This window comes from Hoplias malabaricus, chromosome 8 (genome assembly GCF_029633855.1).
Source record: "Hoplias malabaricus isolate fHopMal1 chromosome 8, fHopMal1.hap1, whole genome shotgun sequence".
NCBI lineage: Eukaryota > Metazoa > Chordata > Actinopteri > Characiformes > Erythrinidae > Hoplias > Hoplias malabaricus.
The window spans coordinates 31,597,049-31,619,820 of record NC_089807.1 but is presented as its reverse complement, the minus strand read 5'-3'; the positions used below and the strand labels follow the sequence as shown (position 1 = coordinate 31,619,820).

The 22,772-nt window shown below is 39.8% G+C and overlaps 1 protein-coding gene across 5 annotated transcripts in view; it reads left to right on the top strand.

Moving 5' to 3' along the window:
* Positions 1-15,949: 15,949 nt before the first annotated feature.
* The window catches only part of LOC136705161 (KH domain-containing RNA-binding protein QKI), a 95,666-nt gene continuing 88,843 nt past the window's right edge, over positions 15,950-22,772 (top strand). For all 5 annotated transcript variants that reach the window (XM_066678443.1, XM_066678446.1, XM_066678445.1 and 2 more), the window contains exon 1: positions 15,950-16,704. In XM_066678443.1, coding sequence (XP_066534540.1) covers positions 16,563-16,704 — 142 coding nt within the window. In that variant the 5' untranslated portion in view covers positions 15,950-16,562. The remainder of the gene's footprint in view (positions 16,705-22,772) is intronic.

The window sequence follows — 22,772 nt, the reverse complement described above, 5'->3', positions numbered from 1 at the left end:
CAGGCCCAAGGCCTACGCCGTTGCATGACGACCACATAACGACAGCCAGAAGGGCTCCGGCTCTCAGGGGCCTCAGCCACAAGCCCACACCCCGGCATTCTGCTCTCTCCTCAGAGCTCTGAGACCGAGCCCCTGAGCAGCTGTACAGTCCCACCCTGAGCTTTCCTCCTCCTCCTTCTCCTGCTGCTGGAACATTCTGTGCAGATGTTGGCATGGAATAAAATCACCAAATTGCATAAAGCTCCATAAGGCAGTTTAATGCAGGTTTTGCCGTTCTGTGCTAGCTTAAGCTGCCGCTTTTCTTCCACAGGGGTTTTGAAAATGTCATAGGGAGAATCGCGGCTGTACATTATAAAGCATCTGAGAAAAAATGAAAAAGTAATGCATCTCCATGTCATCCTCTCAGTGCCAAGAAAAAAAAACTTTAGCTTAACCTAGCCAGGAAAACTAGAGTATGATGTTTGTTGGAAGCTAATATTATTATTAACCAGCATGACTATTCATATACAGTGACCATAATGGTGGTCTGTGTTTGTTTGTTTGTTACCTTCTTACACCTTTATTGTGTTCATGGAGTAATCTTGGATTATGATGGTGACTGTCTATTGTTATTAATAATTAATTGAATTTAAGTATAAAAATGTTAAAAAAGGTTTAAAAACACAGTTCAACCATGGTGACTGGAACACCATTTCTCACCGATATGTGCTTTAATAAGTCTTAATATCAGTAACTTTATAATAAACCCAATTTTTTAAAAATATAGCCATCAAACCACAGACAGGGGTTGTATTCAGCTACTCCATGGGCATGTTGACCTGTTTGACTCTGACTCAAGGCTTGAAAATGTAAATTTGACAAAAATCCTAAAAAGCCATGTCTGAATCATGATCGCTAACCTTTATGCTGCCAATAAATAAAATAATTTGTTTCAGTTTTACTGTGCTCGTGTTCAGTCATTAATGCAATGCTGTTCTCCTGCAGCTCCCAGCAATGTTTCTGGACAGCTTCAAATAATAAGCCTTTCATCAAAGAAAACCCTTCAGTCTGATGGACAGAACAAAGCACTACATGCAATAAATGCTGTGTTTAAAAGAAGGTAAGTAAGTGAAGTTCTGTTAGATTAGCCGTTGCTCCACCAAAGCAGTGTTCTTTCTATACAAAGTCTAGTTCAGTGTTCTTTCTATACAAAATATATTTATAAATACCACATTGTTTAGTCTAGGTTTTTTTTTGGCAGTTCTTTGTTTGTGAAGTAAAACTCTACACTAAAATATGAGACCATATGACCATAAAAGAGTTACTGTATACTATGCTTTGTAAATATTCTGTAACACTTTACAATACAGCTCGTGTTCTAAAGTGTACTTACCCTGTACTTTATGGAGTACATACAATATACCTTTTTCTACTGGTAAAGGTATGTACAGCAAATGAAAACAAGGAGCAAGAGGTTAACAGGGTGTAACTTTCAGATATTTATCAAGTAATTTATATTTATATAAAAAACAAAGCATAGTCCTTTGTTCACGGCAGTGGTGAGTCGTGAGTATTGACTGTATAATAAAGTGTTATCAAATATTCTGATTCTGGGGTCAGCACATAATTACCAGCAAAGCAGTGTGAGTTTTATTTCTCATATAAATTTTGCAAAGAATCTCATCCTTTTTTATCCTTTATTCTTGTTACATTAAGGCAAATATCATGTTAGAAGTCTTGCCCAAGGTCTTTCATTGGTATAGTCTTATTCTTTTGCCCAAGCTACGAATTGCATCCTTGAATGCAGTCTGGAGGGCAGCAGGTCAAGGAAGCATTAGCATATTATTTTCACTTTATTTCACTGTAATGAATTTAATATTATGTATTATATTATCATGTCACATAATGGTGGGCGGCATGGTGGTGCAGCAAGTAGTGTTGCAGTCACACAGCTCCAGGGACCTGGAGGTTGTGGGTTCGATTCCTGCTCTGGGTGACTGTCTGTGAGGAGTTGGTGTGTTCTCCACATGTCTGCGTGGTTTTTCTCCGGGTGCTCCGGTTTCCTCCCACAGTCCAAAAACACACGTTGGTAGGTGGATTGGCGACTCAAAAGTGTCCTTAGGTGTGTGAGTGAATGTGTGTGTGTGTCTGTGTTGCCCTGTGAAGGACTGGCGCCCCCTCCAGGGTGTATTCCCGCCTTGCGCCCAATGATTCCAGGTAGGTTCTGGACCCACTGCGACCCTGAACTGGATAAGCGGTTACAGATAATGAATGAATGTCACATAATTATTTATTTCAATATTACGACAATAAAATCTTTGTTTTATCAAAATATCAGATTATTTAGTTCCACATACTAAATGTTGAATAAAAAATGATAAATATCAAGAAAAACAAAGAAGAGTACATTTACAGCAACAACAAGGCCTATTCATATGATTTATGTATGACAAAATAAAAATGCCATAAGAGAACAAGGACCACAACCTGACATGGTTTTCTCTGAATGAACACGAGTTGTCCCTTGGGAAATCCACACAAACATGGCTCTTTCTGGTTCAGTTGATGACCTGTCCTAACACCAGGCAGAAGAAAGTCTGACTTGATGTGACTGAGAGAAACTTTCACTATCAAACTGACTCAGGAGTGCTCAGAGGGTTTTGGTTCATTACCTTACTTACCTACACCAAAATGAATGAGCGCTGATAGAGATAGCTCGGTGTAAAAAAAAAGTGGAGTGTGTCTGCACTGTATTATCTGAAGTGCAGCGCCCCATGTCCAACAGGTGAAATTGAGCTCTGGAGACTGCTGATATATTGACTGGGCTGAGGGGAGCTGAGGGGACGGACATGGGATTGGATGGATAATGTCTTCCATTCCCTTTGGTCCTGGGTAGCTTCATCTGCCGTGATTGAACCTGAGTGCATTGGCGGGAATCTCGCCCCGTGTTGGATTAGGGCGGGAATGTGAGGAAAAAAGTATGTTCTGTCTGCTCTGCTGCACTCATGCAGTCCCTCACACACCCTTCTGTGAGAGAGGAGCAGGAGGGAAGTGTAATGATCCTTACAAAATACAGTGTACAATCAGCCTTCTATATATTGATATTAATAGCAACATGTTCCATCACAGAAAGATGGCTTAGCAAACATGTTAGTGTTTTATTAAATCAGAATGCAGTTCGGAATTTCTAGCAAAATAACAGCAAACAAGAACTTGTACAGTATAAAAACATCCTCGTAATCAAGCATGACTGATGATACGGACTCGTCTTTTTTTCGGACAGGAAATGAAGAGCTTTAATGTGAAGCCTCTTATTGTAATGTGGTCTTTATTGCCTTTTTCTTGAGGCACAATTCACATCAGTCATGTTTATGATTTATTGTTCATAATGATGCCTAGGCACATTATAGAAGCTGACATGGTAATAAATGCAAAACTTTGAGGCGGTTGAACTCATTCGTCTGCAAGGATCTACATGTGGGCCCACACTTCAGTTCCTGTCTTTAATAACTACATAACTTACACATTAATTTCTCAACAGTTACTGAAAAATGAATGTTAAGATGAATATCGGAAATATAAGGTTGTATTTTAAAAGAGAAATTCCACACATTTTTCAAAATGCCTGCATAGCTAACTCTTCACAATGTAAACAAAGTCATTTCAAGGTTTTTGATAGTTTTGAATTGCTCACAGTGGTGCTGAATGGAACCAGATGTCTGAAGAGTTTATAGACATAAAGTTACTGTGAATCATAATATATGTTTGTAAAAGTATTACGAACATGTTGGTTGGTTCTTTAGCAGCTTATGTACCTATCACAACCATTGTAAATAAATCCAAGAAGTTTAACTACAATGCACCCACCCAAAGCTAAGTCACTTATTAAATACATGGTTTTCGTCGCAGTGAACTGATTTGTTTTTCTTTTAAAGGGGTTAGTTGTGGTCAGTGCAGTTGTGTTTATGGTTCTGTATCATGGTGGACACACTGCGTCTCTTCTGCTCCACCGGCAACGGACGTTCGCTCGAAGGCTCTTGAATAGAGAGGTCTGCTGCAATGGAAACAACAGAGAGCTGCTTCATCCCTCTGCTCTCATATCTGGCCTAGTTGGGGCCTGGCTGTGTATATATAGTAGGAGCAGGTCAGGGATCACACATCGCTGCAGCTTACCACAGGCAGTGCAAATGTCCTTGGCAATGTTGGCCATGCTTTTCCACACTCCTTGGAGGTGAAATCATTGACAGTCACTTGATGGAACATGCTGTTCCATGAGCAGTTTGTAGCATTGGTGCAGTACAAGATGGAATGGCTTGAGGCAGGGTGATTTCATGCCTTGTGTTGTACTGGTGATGGCACCAGTGCTGCTTTCCACTTAGGCACCGTGTTGATTTTTGATATTGTTCTTTTAAATTTTAAGTTTTGATAATTGAACCCAACCACCTTCGGTTCCTATGCTGACAGATGTTAGATGTATTAAGAAATTTCAGTGAAGTTAGACAAGTTAAATATAAATGTAATTATGGTGTAATTATAGCATAGCGGGCCCTGTCTTCCATTTATTCCATTTATGCTTGTAAATCATACAAGGTATATATTTTTTAAATATATATACACATATATTATACAAATATATGCAAGTATGTTGGACATATGCGTAATATATGGATCATATATGGCCTTGTTTCTCCACTCACTGTCCATTCTCTCAGTTCCACTATCTATACAGGAGCACTTTTTAGGTCTACAGTTACAGGCTGTGGTCCATCTGTTGCCCTGCATAGATTCTTTGCCCTCTTTCCAGCCAAAGGCATCCTGTAGGAAGTGTCTAGTGACCACTGATGAAGGACTAGAGGAAGGCCAAAACAACAGTGCAAACTGTACTAGTACTTTCTAGTCTAACATTGCTGCAGCTAGTGTCACTGCCACACAGTCCCAGGGTCCTGGAGTAATCTGGTCCTGTGTTTGGTACTTGCCTCCAGTTACTGTGGGAGCTTGGTGTGTTTTCCCAGTGTCGGTGTGGGTTTTATTCCCTGTGCAAGGATATCCTTCCACATTGCAAAAACACATGTGGGTAGGCAGATTGTCCACAGGTGTGAGTGTGTGTTGTAATGGCACACTGACCAAGGTGGGGCTTTGTGCCAAATGATTCTGAGTAGACTCTGGACCCACCCCAAACATGATCAGCAGGAAATGGTTACAGAAAATGAATTAAAACAATATCAGAGATGGCAACTTTTTTGATTACCTGCGAATGCAAAAAGAGAGTAGCTGAGTAGCTGTAACTGTGTTTAGTAAAAATAAAACATAAGGCGTGTGTGACAGTAAATACTTTGTAACTGTAACTGTAAATGCCCATAATACCAAAAATGACCAGAAAATATATATTTTAAGGTATTGGTCTACAACTGTGTGTAGCTGTGTGTTAAATGCTGTTTATAGTGGTGTTGGATGGGCTTGTGTGTGTGTGTGTGTGTGTGTGTGTGTGTGTGTGTGTGTGTGTGTGTGTGTATGTGTGTGTACGGCTCTTTGAGAAGGGGCCGTTGTGGTGATGTCCCCGAGCTGGAAGTTAGCTAATTGTCTTTGTGTCCTTGTTCTTTGCTCCAGTTCAACTGCAGATCACAATAGTGCCCAGTGTTACTGCCCGAAAACAATCGCTCCTTCTGTCTCAGCTAGCCAGAAGAGTCACTGTCCACTCTGACTCCACACACACACACCCTGTGTTCACTGACACCAAGAAGCTCACAGAAATATTCTATCACTGTCTTAACAAAGATTTGTAACTTTATAGGAAAAGGAACTAATGTACATTTAGCAAGTGTAAAATAAAATGAATAAGAGTTTAATTCATGCAGTTGTTGACCCATCCTCTTGCCCAATCATGTTCATATTCATTTATCATGTTCAAAATTATGAGAGGCACCAAGCTCATTTGTTTGCAAAAGTTTACAAAACCATGACCATGCAACGTGTTTTGGGCATAAATTGATCATTAAAAAACAATGAGATGAGGTAGGCTGGCCCAACACATCACCAGCTCTCTAAAACACCTCACCAAAGATGCTTTCTTTAAAAAGACTTGAAATGAACAATTTTGAATAGGAAACTGGTACCTGTGTCCTTTTAGGAGTGGTAGCGTGTAAGTCACCCAGCTTTTGAAATCTTGTGTGGACTGGGGAAATTGCGGTTGCCAGGGGATCCATCGAACCTGTAAAAAGGAAAAACATTGATTGATATATTTTGATATGTAATTGAATGACTATACTTACCTATAACATCTGAGAATGTGTGGATGCATCTAGATCTAACCAGTTATATAAGTACTCGATTGTGTTTACATTTTAATGTTCTTAAAAGCACATCTTGAGGTTTAGTCCAGGGCAGGGCTAATTGAGTATGTAACAGTGTAGAACAGATGAAAGGTGAGGATTGGGAGGAAAGGACTTTGTTTGCTGTGGTTCTTCATGACTGGAACTCTGTTGTTGACTAGGGTAAATTATTATGCCATCTGATGTAACTAGTGGTAGCCGGAACCCACTATAATTAGCTTTCCTCCTTGCAAATGTGTAATTAGTGTATATGTTTTCTAAACATCATTCGTTTTCTTTTTGTGCATTTGGTATTTTGCTCATCACTATTAAACCCTCACTTTCTGAGAAGTTCATTGGTGACTCTGTAGTACCTCTTTCCACCAACAAGACGCTTCCCAAAAAGGTACCTCCGGACCACCCAACCCACACAGGTTTTATTCTTACCCCAATGTATTGAATCCTGCAAATTATCAGTGGATATGGATTAAAATTGCACCCTTGCACCCAATGATTCCGACCCTGAATTAGATAAATAACATATGATTTGGTTGAGAACATCAAAACATTTGCACATGAATATAAAAGGCAACTTTGCAGTGAATAGTTAGGAAATTAGACAATGCAATCAAATTTGCATAGCCTGGATCAATACATAAGGCTGTGGCATATTGACATAGATATGACCTTGCATTTATGATGAGGCAGGAAAATCAATAACCATTATGGACGTATCAATCAGGTGGAGAGAAAAGCTCCACATTACGATGTGTGTGGAGGAAAGAGAAGCGTTTTGTGATGTAAATCGTATTCGCTCTTTTATTGGCAGCATGTAATAGCTCTGTATTGATGCCAATAGATGATATCATCGCTCACTCTTCAGCACAGAAAGAAGAAAAAAAGGAGTCCTCAGTTATTGCAAAGGCAATTTAGCTCCGTTGAATAGCAGCCCGTTTTCACATGCGAGCAGAACACAATGATGCACTGAATTGACTTGATTCAGACGTGTACATATATTACACCAACACAATGACTACCCAAAGTAAATAAACTGAAAGACAAATATATTTGATGGCATTCATTTAATTCATGGGGAAATAAAAGTATATGTTACACATTTGAATCAAGTCTACACTATATGCCAAATCTGTATGCTGTGCACTATTAAAACAAACAAACAAACAAACCAATAAAACATAGAAAGCAACAATTTATCTGGCAGCTAGAGTTCCTGAGAGATTGCTGTGGAATAACAGCAATCAACCGCACATACTGACACATTAAAAGCAAATAAAGATGTATTGTGGTGAGTATTATTATATTCAGATGCACAAAAATTGTTTACATATCAATTACTGTTTTCTTCCAGTATTATTCAATTCATGATACAGTCATTATACTGACATCTATTAGCTTGGATATAGCTTTAAATAAACTAATTTTTAAACATGGATGCCCTAATGTGGGGACCTGCTCTAAGGAAAATAATGTGGTTCTGTCAGGGAATACAAAGCAATTTGGTTGTTAATTTCATGTGAATTGCAGTCACTCTCCTTTAAAATAATGATATAATTAATAAAACTAAAATTGTTTTTTAATTCATGTGACAAATTCACTGGCTCAAATTTCTTGTCAACACACATAGCAAGGTAAATATGATATAAAACCATCTACAGTCTATTCTCACATGACCTGTGTTTTATCAGTTTTCATATTATTATTACTTCCACATCAGAGAAGTAGCCTGAAAGTGGCTCATTATACTGTACATCCCTGTATTGTAATTGTAGTGACAATTAACATTGTTAGCATAGACAGAAATAGAAAGTGCATATACATTTATATTACATACATCACTTTCATGAGAATCTTCAATTCATTTACCTAACATCTGACAGTCATTGGTTATCGGGTTATTCTGGATTGCTGCTGAGCCGGTACAATCCATACATTCATGTGGGCCACTGCTGTGTTTTTTATTTACATTTAGGACATTTAGTAGATTGAGAGCAATTCACATTTCTATTCATGCCACAGACATAGGCTAATGTGGTGTTAGGAGTCTTGCCTAAGGACTCCTGTCCAGGCTGAACTGAAACATTGTCTGCTGTCTGGAGGGGAACTGTATTACCCACTATTAGGGGTGCAAAAATACACATATTTCACAATACAAAACATATTGCTGTTTTTTCTCCACAGTACAATACATTTTCGATACAACATGGAGAAAGAACATGATTTTACTTTCCTTTTTAGTTTCTGATGCCAGGAACAAAGAGGCCAATAAAAACACAACAGTATATTTGGAAAGGATGACTGGTACCAGAAATTTTCATAGAAAAATAAAAATATATAAAAAATGGGGACATGGTGCTAACATAAGTTCTATCTAAAAGCAGAGCTTTAAGTTCCCAGTCTTTCAGCTCTGACCTGCTGCTCACAGTGCCGCAGCAAAACAACCCCCTGTAGGAGGGACTGTGACTCCATTGGCTGCTGACTGGCTAAATAAAGGTGACGACCAATGAGAAGCGCGTTCTCTATTTTGGGGCCATGCAGCTCGCTCCGGTTAAGAGAGCGCTGTATGTTTCTGTCTCAAACCATCACCATATCAGTGTGATCTCAAAAATCCAGAACAAAACATGTCCCGTATTGGTTCAAAACGGAACGCATGTTTTAGTGTACAAATACGGGACTATTCTGTATTTTACGGGATGGTTGGCAACACTCGTTCCAGCCCAGTCTTGCTCTCTCCGCTAGCCATTTCACATCCAGCTAATTGTCCAACAGGCTAATCAAAACAATAGCATGGCGTAGTTTCCCCAGTAGCTCTAAACACTTCTTCGGCATCGTCATAGTAACACAGCATTCCTATTACACACCGTGACACTAAATGTCCCATGAAACTACAGCACGCCTCAGAACTACGTCCTGCTCTGCAGATGTCTGCAACTCATTAACGCGGGTTTTTTACAATAAAATCTCAATGTATTCGATTCACACTTCGTATTGAAAAAATTAATATTACTATGTGTAATGTGACACCCCTACCCACTATGCCACACTAATCAGTGCTACAAGAGCAGCAATAATGTTCATATGTACAACAAAACAAGAACGTATAAGAGTGTGTTCAGAATTGTCAACATTGGTTCAGTTAAAACGAACACTGTAGTGATTGCTCTTTTAGTGCGGTTTGTTAAAGTAAGTGTGAACACCAATTTAATGAAATTTGTTTCAAATATGAATGCAATACAGTACAAGGCCTAAATGAACTGAACACAGAAAGTTAGATTCCGAGATAATAAAGGTAAGGGGAAAAAATGTCAATGTTCCAAAAAAAATCCCCCACATGTTTTTAAAAAAGTCTTACGTGTCTTTTTTTTTTTTTTTTACTTTCGATTGTAAAAGTGTCTGTGAACCAAGACTAACCTGTCAACCTTTTTTTAGGTTAACATCAACTGCTGTATCTTTATATAAACTTATATTTGCAGGAATAATTGTTTATAAATATTTATGTATGTTTATGTCTTTTTTGTGAAAGGTATTTGTTGGTGTTGTCTTATGGAAGATGACATAGTAACAGTCTGTGATATGGGTCACTCTGTAAACACAATAAGGTACTGCACAAAGTATGGATGTTTTATATATTGTTATTCTTCATTATTGTTGAAGTAAGGGTAGACCTTCAAAGACTCGTGAGCCCAGGGGCTTCTCAAGGCCAGGATTTGTCCCTGCTAGACATTGGGGTCTTGACCATCTGATACAGACCATCACTGAGTGTGTGATTCTTCTGATACAGAGATGCCCTCAAGCCCTTTTGAAATAAACATCAATCCTTTCCACTGACTCAAAACATTCCTTTCTGTTCCTTTTTCTTGGGAGCTCACTTTCTTTGATATCCCCTCATTGCCCAGCTGATCAGTTTATAGCTACTTCTTTTTACCTTCTCCCACACCTTTCCTGTATCACCCTTTCAGTCCTCCGGTCCTTTGCCTCCCCACTAACCCCTTGCTTCCAAGTACTTTCCAACCCTCCCACATCTATGTTAGTAGTGATGCCATGCCCTATGGATAGAATGGTCCCCTCTTGCTGTTCTGTTAATTACTTGTCTATTTATTTAGCCAGGCAGTGGGGGGGGGGGTGTTCTGTCCCTGACAGAGAGGGATTGTCTGACTCCTGTGTTAAATAGCCCACATTCCAATCCTCTGATGCTGAAACTAACATGAGTTCCCCTTTTTATCTCTGCAGCACGTCAAATTAGCACCCGGCCCATTCCTAACACACAGGGCCCATTACAGAAAAAGAACACATAAAAACCCAGAGAGACAACCTCATCCGGAGCCCCAGCAGGCTTCTCTGTGCTATCTCCCAGTGCTAAAGTTTCTGAAATGCTAACAAAGGAACAGCCCAGTGGAAAGAAAAAAAAAAAGCAAACAGTCACTTGTACCACCAAGAAGTAGCAAACAACATTTATAAAACTGGCTTTTCATAATTTATTGTCATTATATTTGCATCACCCATGAGACAATGATCCCAAATCATTTGTAGTTGCTGAAAGACCCAGTTTATGCTCCATAGAGCAGGTCCCCTAGACAGGGGCAACCATGTTTAATATGAATTCATTCATTCATTGTCTGTAACCTCTTATCCAGTTCAGGGTCACGGTGGATCCGGAGCTTACCCGAAATCACTGGGCACAAGGTGTGAACACACCCTGGAGGAGGCTCCAGTCCTTCACAGGGCAACATACACTCACACATACACTCACACCTATGGACACTTTTGAGTAGCCAATCCACCTACCAATGTGTGTTATTTTGGACCGTGAGAGGAAACCGGAGCCCCAGGAGGAAACCCACACAGACACAGGGAAAACACATCAAACTCTTCACAGACAGTCACCTGGAGCGTAGCTCAAACCCACAAGCCCTGAAGCAGTGTGACAGCGACACTACCTGCTTGCAGGTGTTCCAATTTTCTCTTATAATCCAGTTCGATTGGCTATCCCAAATTTCCCAGATGTGTGTGTGTGTGTGTGTGTGTGTCTGTGTGTAAGGAAATGTGTGGCAGTGTGATGACCGGTGATTGAGTGGGAACTGCTGACCTGTCCAGGGTGTGTCCCCTGCCTTGCGTCCAATGGTGTCAGGTAGGCCCTGGACCCACGCAACCCTGATCATGATGAAGTGGTTACAGAAGAGTAATTAATTGTTACCAATATCTGGGCCAAAAATATATTATGTCTGTCTGTTTTCCGATCAGGATTTTGAACAGAATCCTCATTAAGTGTCCTGAGCCATCACTGAGCAACTTTTGAGCAATAAGATTTTCCCCTTGAGGCAACACTGATTGATGCAAATTGTATTTGCTTGAGTTATACATTTAGAAACACAAGTTTTCCACTGAAACTAATGTCTGGTTTAATTTTGTGGAACATGATCAGATTTAATAACACACCCCATAAGATATCCTGCCCAGGTAATGAGCCTTGCAGCAGAGTTGTGGAAATGATTATTGATATTTTGTAGTTATTTTGCTAATGCATTCAATCTGTCATGACTGAATGGATTTGCTTCACCCTGGTTTACACGACTAACACTAATTGCATGGTCTACGGAATCAAAACCATCGATTTATTCCATTTCCCAATCCTTACCATCACCATTAAATTTGAATTATGTAAAGAGTTATTTATGAAACTTTCACGTGTTTGTGAAATACAGTTTCTAACCCTGTAATGCAGTTAAAGTGTAATCAGATTTCAGTTACTAATGACATGGTGTCACTCGTGTAAAAATGCCATAACTATGACAAGGGCCCTGCATTGCCTCTCACACACAGGATAAGGTTTCATCACTTTATGAGCTGATTTTATTTTTGGCTTGACCCCATACTGCCCTCTGATACACCCTCAGAGGAGAGAAAGAGAGCAGAATCGTTTACACGAGAGAGGTGGAAAAATAAAGACAATGAGAAAGACAGACAGAAGGAAAATAAAACACAAAGTGACAGAGCAAAGGAGTTTAGATGGGATCCTTTAGAAGTGGGAGAAACAAAGAGTGAGATGAATAAATGAGCAGGTGTAGAGAAAACAGAGTGGAAGGATGCACAGAGAGAGAGAATGATAATGAGAGGGATGAAGAGTAAAGAGAGAGAGAGAGAGAACCTGTTAGAATGGAGACATTGACAGAGCAAGAGGTTTGAAAAATGGTGGAGACAAAGGTGGATATAGAAAGTAGTTTAAAAGAAAAGATGGAGAGCAGGACAGGTTTGAAAAGAGGTAGAGATAGACATTCAGAGAGAGAGTGGTTGGGCTTTTCTTGATTTTCATGGTGTGTGTCTGTGTGAGAGATTGTGAGCAAGAGAGAGAGAGAGAGAAGAGAGAGGGAGAGAGAGAGGGGGAGAGAGAGAGAGAGAGAGAGAGAGAGAGAGAGAGAGAGAGAGAGAGTCTCTGGGTTGGCCCGCTCTTTGCCTGGTTTCGGGATGTGTGTGTGCAGGAATGCATTCATTAGCGTAATTCCTCGGCTCTCACACAAGGCTTCCGTCACTGATTGAGTGAGTGAATGAGGGAGGCCACCAGACTGGAGACTGGAGGGGGTCTCTCTCTCTCTCTCTCTCTCTCTCTCTCTCTCTCTCTCTCTCTCGCTCACACACACACATAGTAGAGTCTTGAGGGGCAAATACACCAAGTACACCCCCTGTACCCTGGAGAGCGAGGCGCCCTAACACTGGCCTCATGATCCAAGCCCATCTACATGAGAAAGCTCCCAGAGCCACAAAAGGATAAAAAGTTTCTGGGCAGGACCTGTACAATCCTTTCCTGTTCTAGACGGTCATTTGTTTCCGTGCCGTCAGGGTCCAAGCCACCACCACCACCCACCCCTTCCACCGCAAGCTCACTTCACACATTCAGCATCGCTTTTGTTTACAGGCACTTTCTAAAACACTGTTTTAGCTGTTTTTTCTCTTTTCTATCCACACTCACGTGAAAGCGACTGATGGCCCAATATGTGCAATCAAACATCTCCATCTAAATGGCAGTCCAAACTCATCTGCATGACAAAAACAACTGAGAGAAAAAATATTTAGGCCAAATAAAAATATTTATATTAATGCCACAGAAAGAATGATGTTTACTGTGCTATCTGCAATTAGCGTAGGAGCACAAATGGTCAACATTTGCGGTGATAAAACTGCACTAAACAAGCAAAGGCCAAAAACCTGATATCTCCAGTGGTGGTTAAAGAGGAAAGAATTAATTCCAAGCAATTTTGGCGCGTTCCTATTGGTCTTTTCCCTGTGACATATTCACACAATGTAAAACGTAACTCATGTTCTCAAGTGTTACCAATAATACCAAAGTTCTGTTCCAACAGGGAAGATATAAAATATATAATATTGGGTCTCTCCAATGTTTCTGCAGTTACAGTTCACCGTATTGTATTACAGAAACGAGGGCTTCTAATTTCTTGCAAGGTTTTATTATTGCTAATTTGCATATGAATCCTTTCACTTGTTTACCATGTGACTCATGTTTTAAAATGCCCTTTCTATTCCGTCATGCTGAGGATCAGGGTCTGTAACAGCTCAGCTCCAGTGGGACATGTTCACAGGGCTTTAGTCTCTATCTGCAGTGTTTAGCACCTCTCTGAGGAAGTAGCCCATTGAGATAAAGGTCTTGTTTTCACCGTGATTCATTCTGATGCACCCTGGCATTTACTCTATCACACTTTGTCTCTCTTTCTCACATTTGCACAATATCACAGACATTCCCATGCAACTTGCCAAGAGGCTACAAATGCGGGGCCTGTGCATTTAGAGTGTTGTTAGAGAGGCTTACGATATGGTCCCTTCAATAAAGCAAAGACTCAAGTGGAAAATAAAGGTAGTCTTTTTTTTACAAAAGACTGGAGCAGAAAGATGTTCGCTGGGGAAAAGTACTTTAAAGTATCATTTGATGGGCATTAAGAAATTGGCATTAAAGAAAGCTTTGCTAACAGAGCAGCTACACATGTGGCTAAGGTCAAGAGGAATATAACCCCCTTGAGAACTGAGTTCATTCTGGGCAATGAAGAAGCAGACCTCCCTACCAAAATTTCCTAAAGCTCTTGTGGCTGAATGCAATCAAATCCTCACAGCAGTGCTTTAAATTCGAATGCAAAACCTTCACAAAAGAGTGCTATTGCAAAGAGGGAGCAACCTCTACTTTCTAGTCTTGATTCCAGAAGAATTGCTCCCTTAGGTGGTAAGCTTTTAAAATGGCTAACTCACAGATAAACCGTGTCCAAAAGTAAGGTGACGCCCCTCCTAATTATAGAGTTGAGATGTTTCAGACATATCCCTTGATATCAGGTCTGTATAACATACAGCACATAGCCGTGTAACCTTCAACCTTCTCAGAACAGGTCATACTGCCAGGCTTGGTCAACTGTAAGTTATTATGGAACAGAAGCATCCAGGAGCCACAACTGCCTTGGAAATAAGCCCTAGACACAGCAAACTCAAGCTGTGAGTACTGAAGTGAACTCTGAAAGCAACAACACTGCCAGAACTTTATTAGGAACTTCATGAAATGGGTTTCCCTGCCTGTGCAGCTGCACACAACCCTAAGGTCACTATGCACAATGCCAAGTGTCAGCTGAAGTGGTGTAAAACATGCCAACACTGGACTCTGGAGCAGTGGAAATGTGTTCTCTGGAGTGATGAATCACGCTTCATTGTCTGGCAGTCTGATGGATGAATATGTGTTTGGCGAATTCCAAGAGAACTCTACCTACAGGAATTCATATCGCTAACACTACAGTTTGGTGGAAGAGGGATACATATAAGGGATTTTTCTTCTTCTTCTGGGTTTTAAGCCCCTTAGTTCCAGCAGAGGGTACGTTTTAAACTTTCACCATATTGTAGTAGAAACATGCCCCTGTGCACAAAGTGAGGAGCATACAGTCATGTTTTGGGTGGAGGAACTCCAGTGACACTTTAGAGAGGAATTGGGACATTAATGGAGCACTAGGTAATATTTATCCTGTAAAACTTACAGCTTCAAAATCATTGTGATGCTTCACTGAGCTGTAATAGGGAGAATTGAGCCTCTGTCATTGCTACTCTGGGCTCAGAGCCGAGGAGCACAAGTACCAACTCATTTAATGTTTCTTTAAAACCTCCAATCCTCCAACAACCTTTTGAACGGTGTCTGTGTGGTTTCCTAAACAATTTCTAAAAGATACATAGTGCAGTTTCTGCAGTTCTGAGCATGGGGTAGCAACAACAGGAGCTCTATTCCCTCTATATCAGACCGGTTCCTCAAAGTGCATCACAGAGGGTTTTAAAGCTGTAAGTGTAAAAAAAAAAAAGACTACCTCGTGTTCCTTTAAAATGGGATATCAAACAAGTGCATATAGGGTTAATGCGCAGGGATACGCATTATAAAATATAATATAATATAACTGAAATATAAAGCATTTCTAAAATTGGGATTTAGATACACAGTTGATGAAAATATACCTCAAGCAAAATAAAATAAAAGACATGCGTGTGTGTGTGTGTATGTGTGTGTGTGTGTGTGTGTGTGAGAGAGAGAGAGAGAGAGAGAGAGAGACAGACAGAGTCAGAGTCACGTGACATTGAGTTTCTGAGGAGAGAGAGAGAGAGAGGGAGGAGGGGACAGCTCCACTGGCGGTCTCAGTCAGTATCCGTAGTGAGGAACTCGGGGAGAGGACAGGGAGCAGCACATCACCACACCGCCTCCCCAACAACAACGACAAAACAAAAAGAACCCAAAGGGAGCGAGTGGCAAAGACCTCAGTGAATCCTCCGTAAATGTGTGTGTGTCCCTGCGCCTCGCTCTGACTCTCCGGACTCGCCTTGTGGCTGGAGGGGGCTTCGAGAAACTTGTGGAATCTACCGGACTACCTCTGAAGCCCACCAGTTACATTTATCACGTTGTCTTTTATGGGTTTGTGACTCCTGAACTGCCTTGAGAAGAGCCTCCGGCGTGAGTGCGACTGACTGAGTGTGTGTCTGTGTGTTTGTATTTGTGTGTGTGTGTGAGAGAGAGAGAGAGAGAGGGCGAGAAAGAGAGAGAGAGAGAGAGAGAGAGGCTGCAGCTCTCGGCGGTTGACAGACAGCAGAACCAGCTCCAGCGCTGAGAGAGAGAGAGAGAGAGACTGAGACGCTGGTCTCTCGGAGCGGGTCTCCTTTGAGCGTTCCGCGGTGTGTGTCTGTATTGGTCTATTCTGCGCTCCGGGGTCTCCGCTGTGCTTTTTCTTCTTTTGGAATATGGTGGGGGAAATGGAAGCGAAGGAGAAGCCGAAGCCAAGCCCAGACTATCTCATGCAGCTGATGAACGACAAGAAACTGATGAGCAGTCTGCCCAACTTCTGTGGCATCTTCAACCACCTCGAGCGGCTTCTGGACGAAGGTAAACAAACGCTGCAGCGAGGCTGTGTTCCTGTCAGAGGAGCAGTTTAGCTTTACGACGCGACGAGAACACACATCGTGTGTGTGTGTGTTTGGGTTTGTCTCAGGACACACACAGCGTGTTCTGAGACTCATATTTGTTTTCTCTTTCTCGAAGCTGAAGTTACCTTCCTATTCCTTAAATCTACTTACACGAATACCCACTTCCACCTTAAATTGGGCATCAGAATGTAACTGTACCCTCGTTTAAGGTGGAATGGCAAATTCGAATTGGAAGCCAACTTCAGCCTCGTGCTTGAGCTCGACGCGGTTTAAACTGGTATTTCTATCCCTGTGAGGACCAAATGTACTCGCAGTGAGAGTGACTAAAAGTGAGGTGTTTTTGTTGTTGTTTTGCCGAACAATGTGCTGTTTTTCACCACAGATTAACTTTTATTTTAAAAATAAAATAACAGATAGACATTGCTTTTTTTGTGTGTCTTTTGCCTGAGGTTTAGTTTAGGGTGGGGTTCAGGTGTAGCAGTTATACACAAGTCACAGGAGGTCCTCATAAGTACAGTGAAACAAGAACACGTGTGGAAGTGGCGAACCTGTGGCGTAAGATGCCAGTGAATCCATCAGGAGAGAGCAGGAAAAAAGAAAACACCAGGGACATGTTCATAAAGGAACAGACTCTTAACAATAATATAAACAAGGTGAGCTTGGGTACAGACTTCATGTAGTTCAGACGAAGCTCTGCCATGTCTGAATTTGAGACTCTGGAGAATTTTAAGCAACTTTTATTTGAGTATGAACACAACAGAAGTTTACCTGACGATGTTAGGATCGCCCTGTCCATCCCGTTTGCAAATATAAACCCAGCTAAAGAGACAAGTAAAACCATACTGAACCCTGATGGTTTTTGTTTACTAATGGGAAATGCGTGGTGTCCTTCTTGTTGATGGGAATACTGCCGTTCCACTGTAGAAATATCAAGATTTTATTGTGTATTCCAATAAGTTACATATGGTTTTGAATATAAAAAAATACTTGAACATCCAGCACTGAAATGCTACGACACAGACAGCAGTTTCATGAAGTGAGAACTTAGTCATAACACTATCAAATTGGTTAATATTCTTAAAATAGAGGCAGAAAAATATTTGAGTAGCGCTCAGTGCAGTCTAGTTAAGCCTTTGCGTAGGACATACTGAACTGGCTTATTAGTAACATTCAGTCTCAAACACTGGGATCCCATTAAATAAATAAACCAAATATATTTCAGTCAGTTGTAATTCAGGTTTACAGTCATATCAAATATCAACCCATCAGGAAAATGCTAAGCATAATTTAAAAACTTCAAGGAACCAACATAAATCTTTAATGGTTTCCTTATTATTGCTTTCAGTGAGGAAAATGATTTTATATTTAATGCAACAAAGTTTTCCTATGAACCAAAGTTTCAATATGCACTAGAGCCTATTTCGAAAATCCTTTTGGAAGTACTTTTGAAATCTTTCTCCTGTTGCTTGCATCAGAGTGAGTCTGACTTGAAGCTATATTTTTGGGTAAACAGCTGGGCGTCACTGTGCTCTAAGGCTATAAGTGATCTGGAGTGGACAGACTACAGTCCATTGACTCGGTCTACAGCAAATCTCAAGCTTCATTTCGTTAGGAAAAAATACATGATCAGAAATGCATTTTATTCCTATGTGAGATATGTGAGACTGAGACGACTTGTAAAAGTTGTTTAAGCTGAAGTATAGGTGCATCTTTAAGGCACTCAGCAAGCTGCTGTTTATTGCTAAGACTGAGTCAATGTTTTGACTGAGGGACGGATTCCAGTTCGTTTGGCTGTGTCAAGAAGTGAGGCGAGATCCGCAGAGCTTTGCGTTTTCTGGAGCACCAGGGGGCTCTTTCCCTTTCTTTATGGAGCCTTTTCACTCTCTTCAACTTTACACAGCTGTTAATGGACTTTACACACATGCACACACACGTATTTATAGGAACAGAGAGGGGGAAAAAACACTTGTTCACAAGCAGCTTTTCATCAGGTGCTCTGACTGTAAATGATTTATTGAGTGTTAATATTCACGCCTTTGAGGGAATTAAAAAAAATAAAATGTTAAAACCGCCAGAGAATAACTGATGATAAAGATGAACAATTCTAATTGTCAGCAAACTGCAGTATACAAGCAGATATAGCTGTGCTGTCCATCCATATTATACAGTTACTGAATACAGATTTTATTTTGAAAAAGAATTTTCAGTCGTGGTACAGTGGCGGTAAAGCCTTGTTCTTTTTCCCGGTTTTGGCAAAGCTCACAAATTTTGAGAACCATATTTCTTTCCACCAGTAGGCCTCCTGAAAAATGTTTGCACATCCTAGTAAGCAATTAACTTAATTTATGTTTTTAGTGGTTGCGCTGTTTAGCTGAATTCACCATTGTGTCCTTTGCTCAGCGACAGAAAGAGTTTCACTTGTCCAGCTGGGTTGCAAATGCTGACCGTTGCATAAGACTATTTCTGACGCATGCTCACGAGTTGGCTTTCACTCTATGAATCATCTCCATCTCATGTTATGTGCGAAAAAGTGCTGTTTATAGTAGATTACATATTAGGGTGACATGAGGTAAGAACGTGTCCAAGAACGTATCAGAGAAGTTCCTGTATCATTTAAATAGGGAAATCATTTGTAGGCAGAAGTGAGGGTGAGTGTTTAAGGGCTTTTAAGCCTTGCTCAAGTGCAATTAATTAATGTCTCTAGTAGAAAATTAAGAATATGTTTAAAGTTGGAATGGTGCAGAAGTTGATTCTGAATGGGTTTTCTACCCTAAATTCTCCCCTAATATTTATACATTAACTAATCGTTTTAATGTTAAATAAACCTTTTAAATGTAAATATTTAAGTGACTTACTTGACTCCGGGTAGGCTCCGGACCCACCGCGACCCTGAAATGGATAAGCAGTTACAGAGGACAATGTGAGAGCGCCTAAAAGTGCCACTTTTTTGCCAAACAGTGTACTGTTTTAACCACAGATTAACCTTTATTTTATTATTATTAAAAGAACAGAAAGACGTTGCTTTTTAGGTGTCTTTTGTCTGAGGATAAGGTTAGGGTCAGGTTTTACATTCAGGTGTAGCATTTATACAGAAGTTAAATGAGGTCCTCAAAAGTACAGTGAAACAACAACAACGAATGAATGAAAATATGTTACTTAGGATGACTCCTTATATTTTGTGGATTTGGGGATTTAGAGGCATCTCTGGTGAGAATGTGTAACTGCACTGAGCTTATGGGAGCCTCATTTTTAAATGCGTGTGGTGCGGTCTCCTTTCTGGATGAATTTGATGAGAGGTTAGTGTGTAGTATTCAAAGAGACATCAATCCAAACTTGAAGGAAATGTGTTCAGGGGTTGTAAGAGTGTTTCATTCTGGTATTACTGATATATTGTTGTCTTTGTTATCAGCATATTAATCATATTTATGTTTATATAATGGAAATGCAGATACATGCAGTGCGATGTCAGTGTCTACAGAAAAACCCAGGTATAGCCACAGTAGTAAATTATTATAAGCTTTTTTTTTACTTTTAAGGCACATAAAATGAAATAAAAATGGAGAAAATGCCGTCTCAGTGGTTTAATTGAGGTGCAGTTATATGTAAATAAACAGTTGTTTTCAGTGAGCAACTGCTCTTTTTCAAGCTTAAGATGTAGAAAATATTAATTAGTTATGTCCTTCATCACAAGCAAACAAGCTTAGTTTTTCATGTACAGCTGGTTAGCATGTAGGGTATATAAGGCATCCACTCAGTCAGGGGTATGTTTAGGTGGCTGTAAAGGCGATGTTTACAAAACAACAGCAAGAATAGCACTTTACATTTTCTGAGAATAGGAACTAGCTCTGTTTTATAAAAAACAGAGGCAAAAAAATGTTAGGAATTCCTGCTAATTTGCTGAATATGTATTTTACAGTATGTTACAGCTAACAAAACCCACAGCAATGTTAGACTAGCTGCCTCTGTTTGTAGCAAGTCAGACAAATATGAAATATCTTACCCGTTAAGCAAATAAAAAGTAAACCTAGCCTCACTTGTGAACCCTGTCTTGGTCATGGAGCTCTCCCCAACTTTCAAAATCCCAGCCAATGCTAATAATGATTTTAGCAAATATTTAGTGTTTCTTTGTTTTAACAGCAGCCCAATGCAAAATCTACTGACACTCTGTTTGTTGTATTATTATATTAGACACTGTAGAGATGGTTGCACCAGCACATTGATACGTTTATTATAATATTTTGTTGTCTCCCCACTCAGAAATATAAATTTAAATAAAAGAAACTGACACAATAATGAAGCATGTTTTAAATTATGCACAGACTTTTTACATGGTATCCTAGCAATATAAATAAATAAATAAATAAATAAATAAGAAACGTTAAAAAAAAAAAACAGATCAAGTGAGTAAAACTGTTGTGAATGGGCAAGTTATAGAACTGCAGTGTAACTAGTGTAGTCTAGCTAACTATTAACTACTGTTTTTAAAAATGCCCTTCTTCCCTTTTTAGCATTCTCTTTGCCGAAAGTATATTTATAGAGCTCTATAAAGAGAGGTGTGAAACAACAAAACAGAAAGAAAGTAAACTTGAAAAAGGGAACTAAATTCAAAATGATTAAATGGAAGTGAACATAAGTAGGTTCCTCACAAAAAAAGAAAAAAGATTATTGTTATTTTGAAATGCACAAATTAGAAGCCTGTTGCTGGACATATTCGGTCTTTTGAAATAAAAGTCTTGCATCAGTTGCATGGATGACCTTCAGTGAATGTTAGAAGTGAAGGTTCAGTGATAGTTTTGTGGAAATGTAATTAACTGTGATACAGTGGAAGATTGGTTGTTGTAGTTGTTACAGTTTGGTCACAGTCCTGATTGTAAAGCACTGCCCTGCTGCAGCTGTGGAGGAAGAGTACAGTGTAATAAAGTGGAAACTCAGAGATGAAAGTTTAACAGTACTGGACTCATCACACTTGAAATGGATTCATGAGTCACCCAGATATGCTTTTCCTGTTTGATAGCCGCTTTAAGGATTGTTCAGATGACGTGGTCCTGTAGGCCTATACAGTAAAATGAAATCTCCTTCAGTAGCGTGGCTGTGCAAAGCACAAACACTGTCAATGCACTGGAATTTTCACAAGAGTATGTTTATTTGAACCATTACCAGAATAAAGCAGTCATAGAAAATAGTCCTGAATTTTACATACGTTTTGTGTTTTATAGGGACACATTATACAGTTTTTTTTCCAAAAGTTAGCACAGTTTCCTGAGGTTATAATGGAATCTGACATGCATTGGGCAAAATAACACCAGGATCAAACAGCACAACACCATTCTCTCCCTGTATAAACAGGCACAGAATTCAGAATGTCTTTTAACTATGAATGACATTAACACGAGCACAGAATGAGTGAAAACCACATGTCACTTCATATCCCCAAAATAATGTGCTGTTGCTCTCAAAAATGTGATTTATTTAAAAAAAAAAAAATAAATAAATAAATTATATATATATATATATATATATATATATATGTCTCCTTTTAAAACGTAAAAGACAAATCAGGTTAATGTTGTCATAAATTTTTAAGGTATTAACAGAGCTCTCTTCAGTGTCTATTTTACTGGGAAATCTTGAAAGCTAGATTTTGTAACATTGCTATTAATGTTTGATTGCACTCAAATGCAGAAACACTGCTGGGGTCTGTTATCATTGTAAGCCACTGGAATTCATCCCAAAAGATTTTTAGAGGCTTCTCCCCTGTCTAAACATTCTTCCCAACTTGAGGTGGCTTTAAACCCCTCCAGCAAATATGTTTCTCACAACATGGTGACCTTAGGCTCAAATACAAGCTGTGTGTCAGTTATGGTTGTACCTTAGAGTAGCTGAATTCGTGGTGACACTGATCACAAAGTCTGTTTATGTGAGGATATTGCAACACTAGTTTCACTTCCAGTACCAGGCCTACACAAACCTGCAACACGTTAATTGTGTGTGTTGGTGTATGTGTGAATGAAAGGGAAGAGAAAGTGA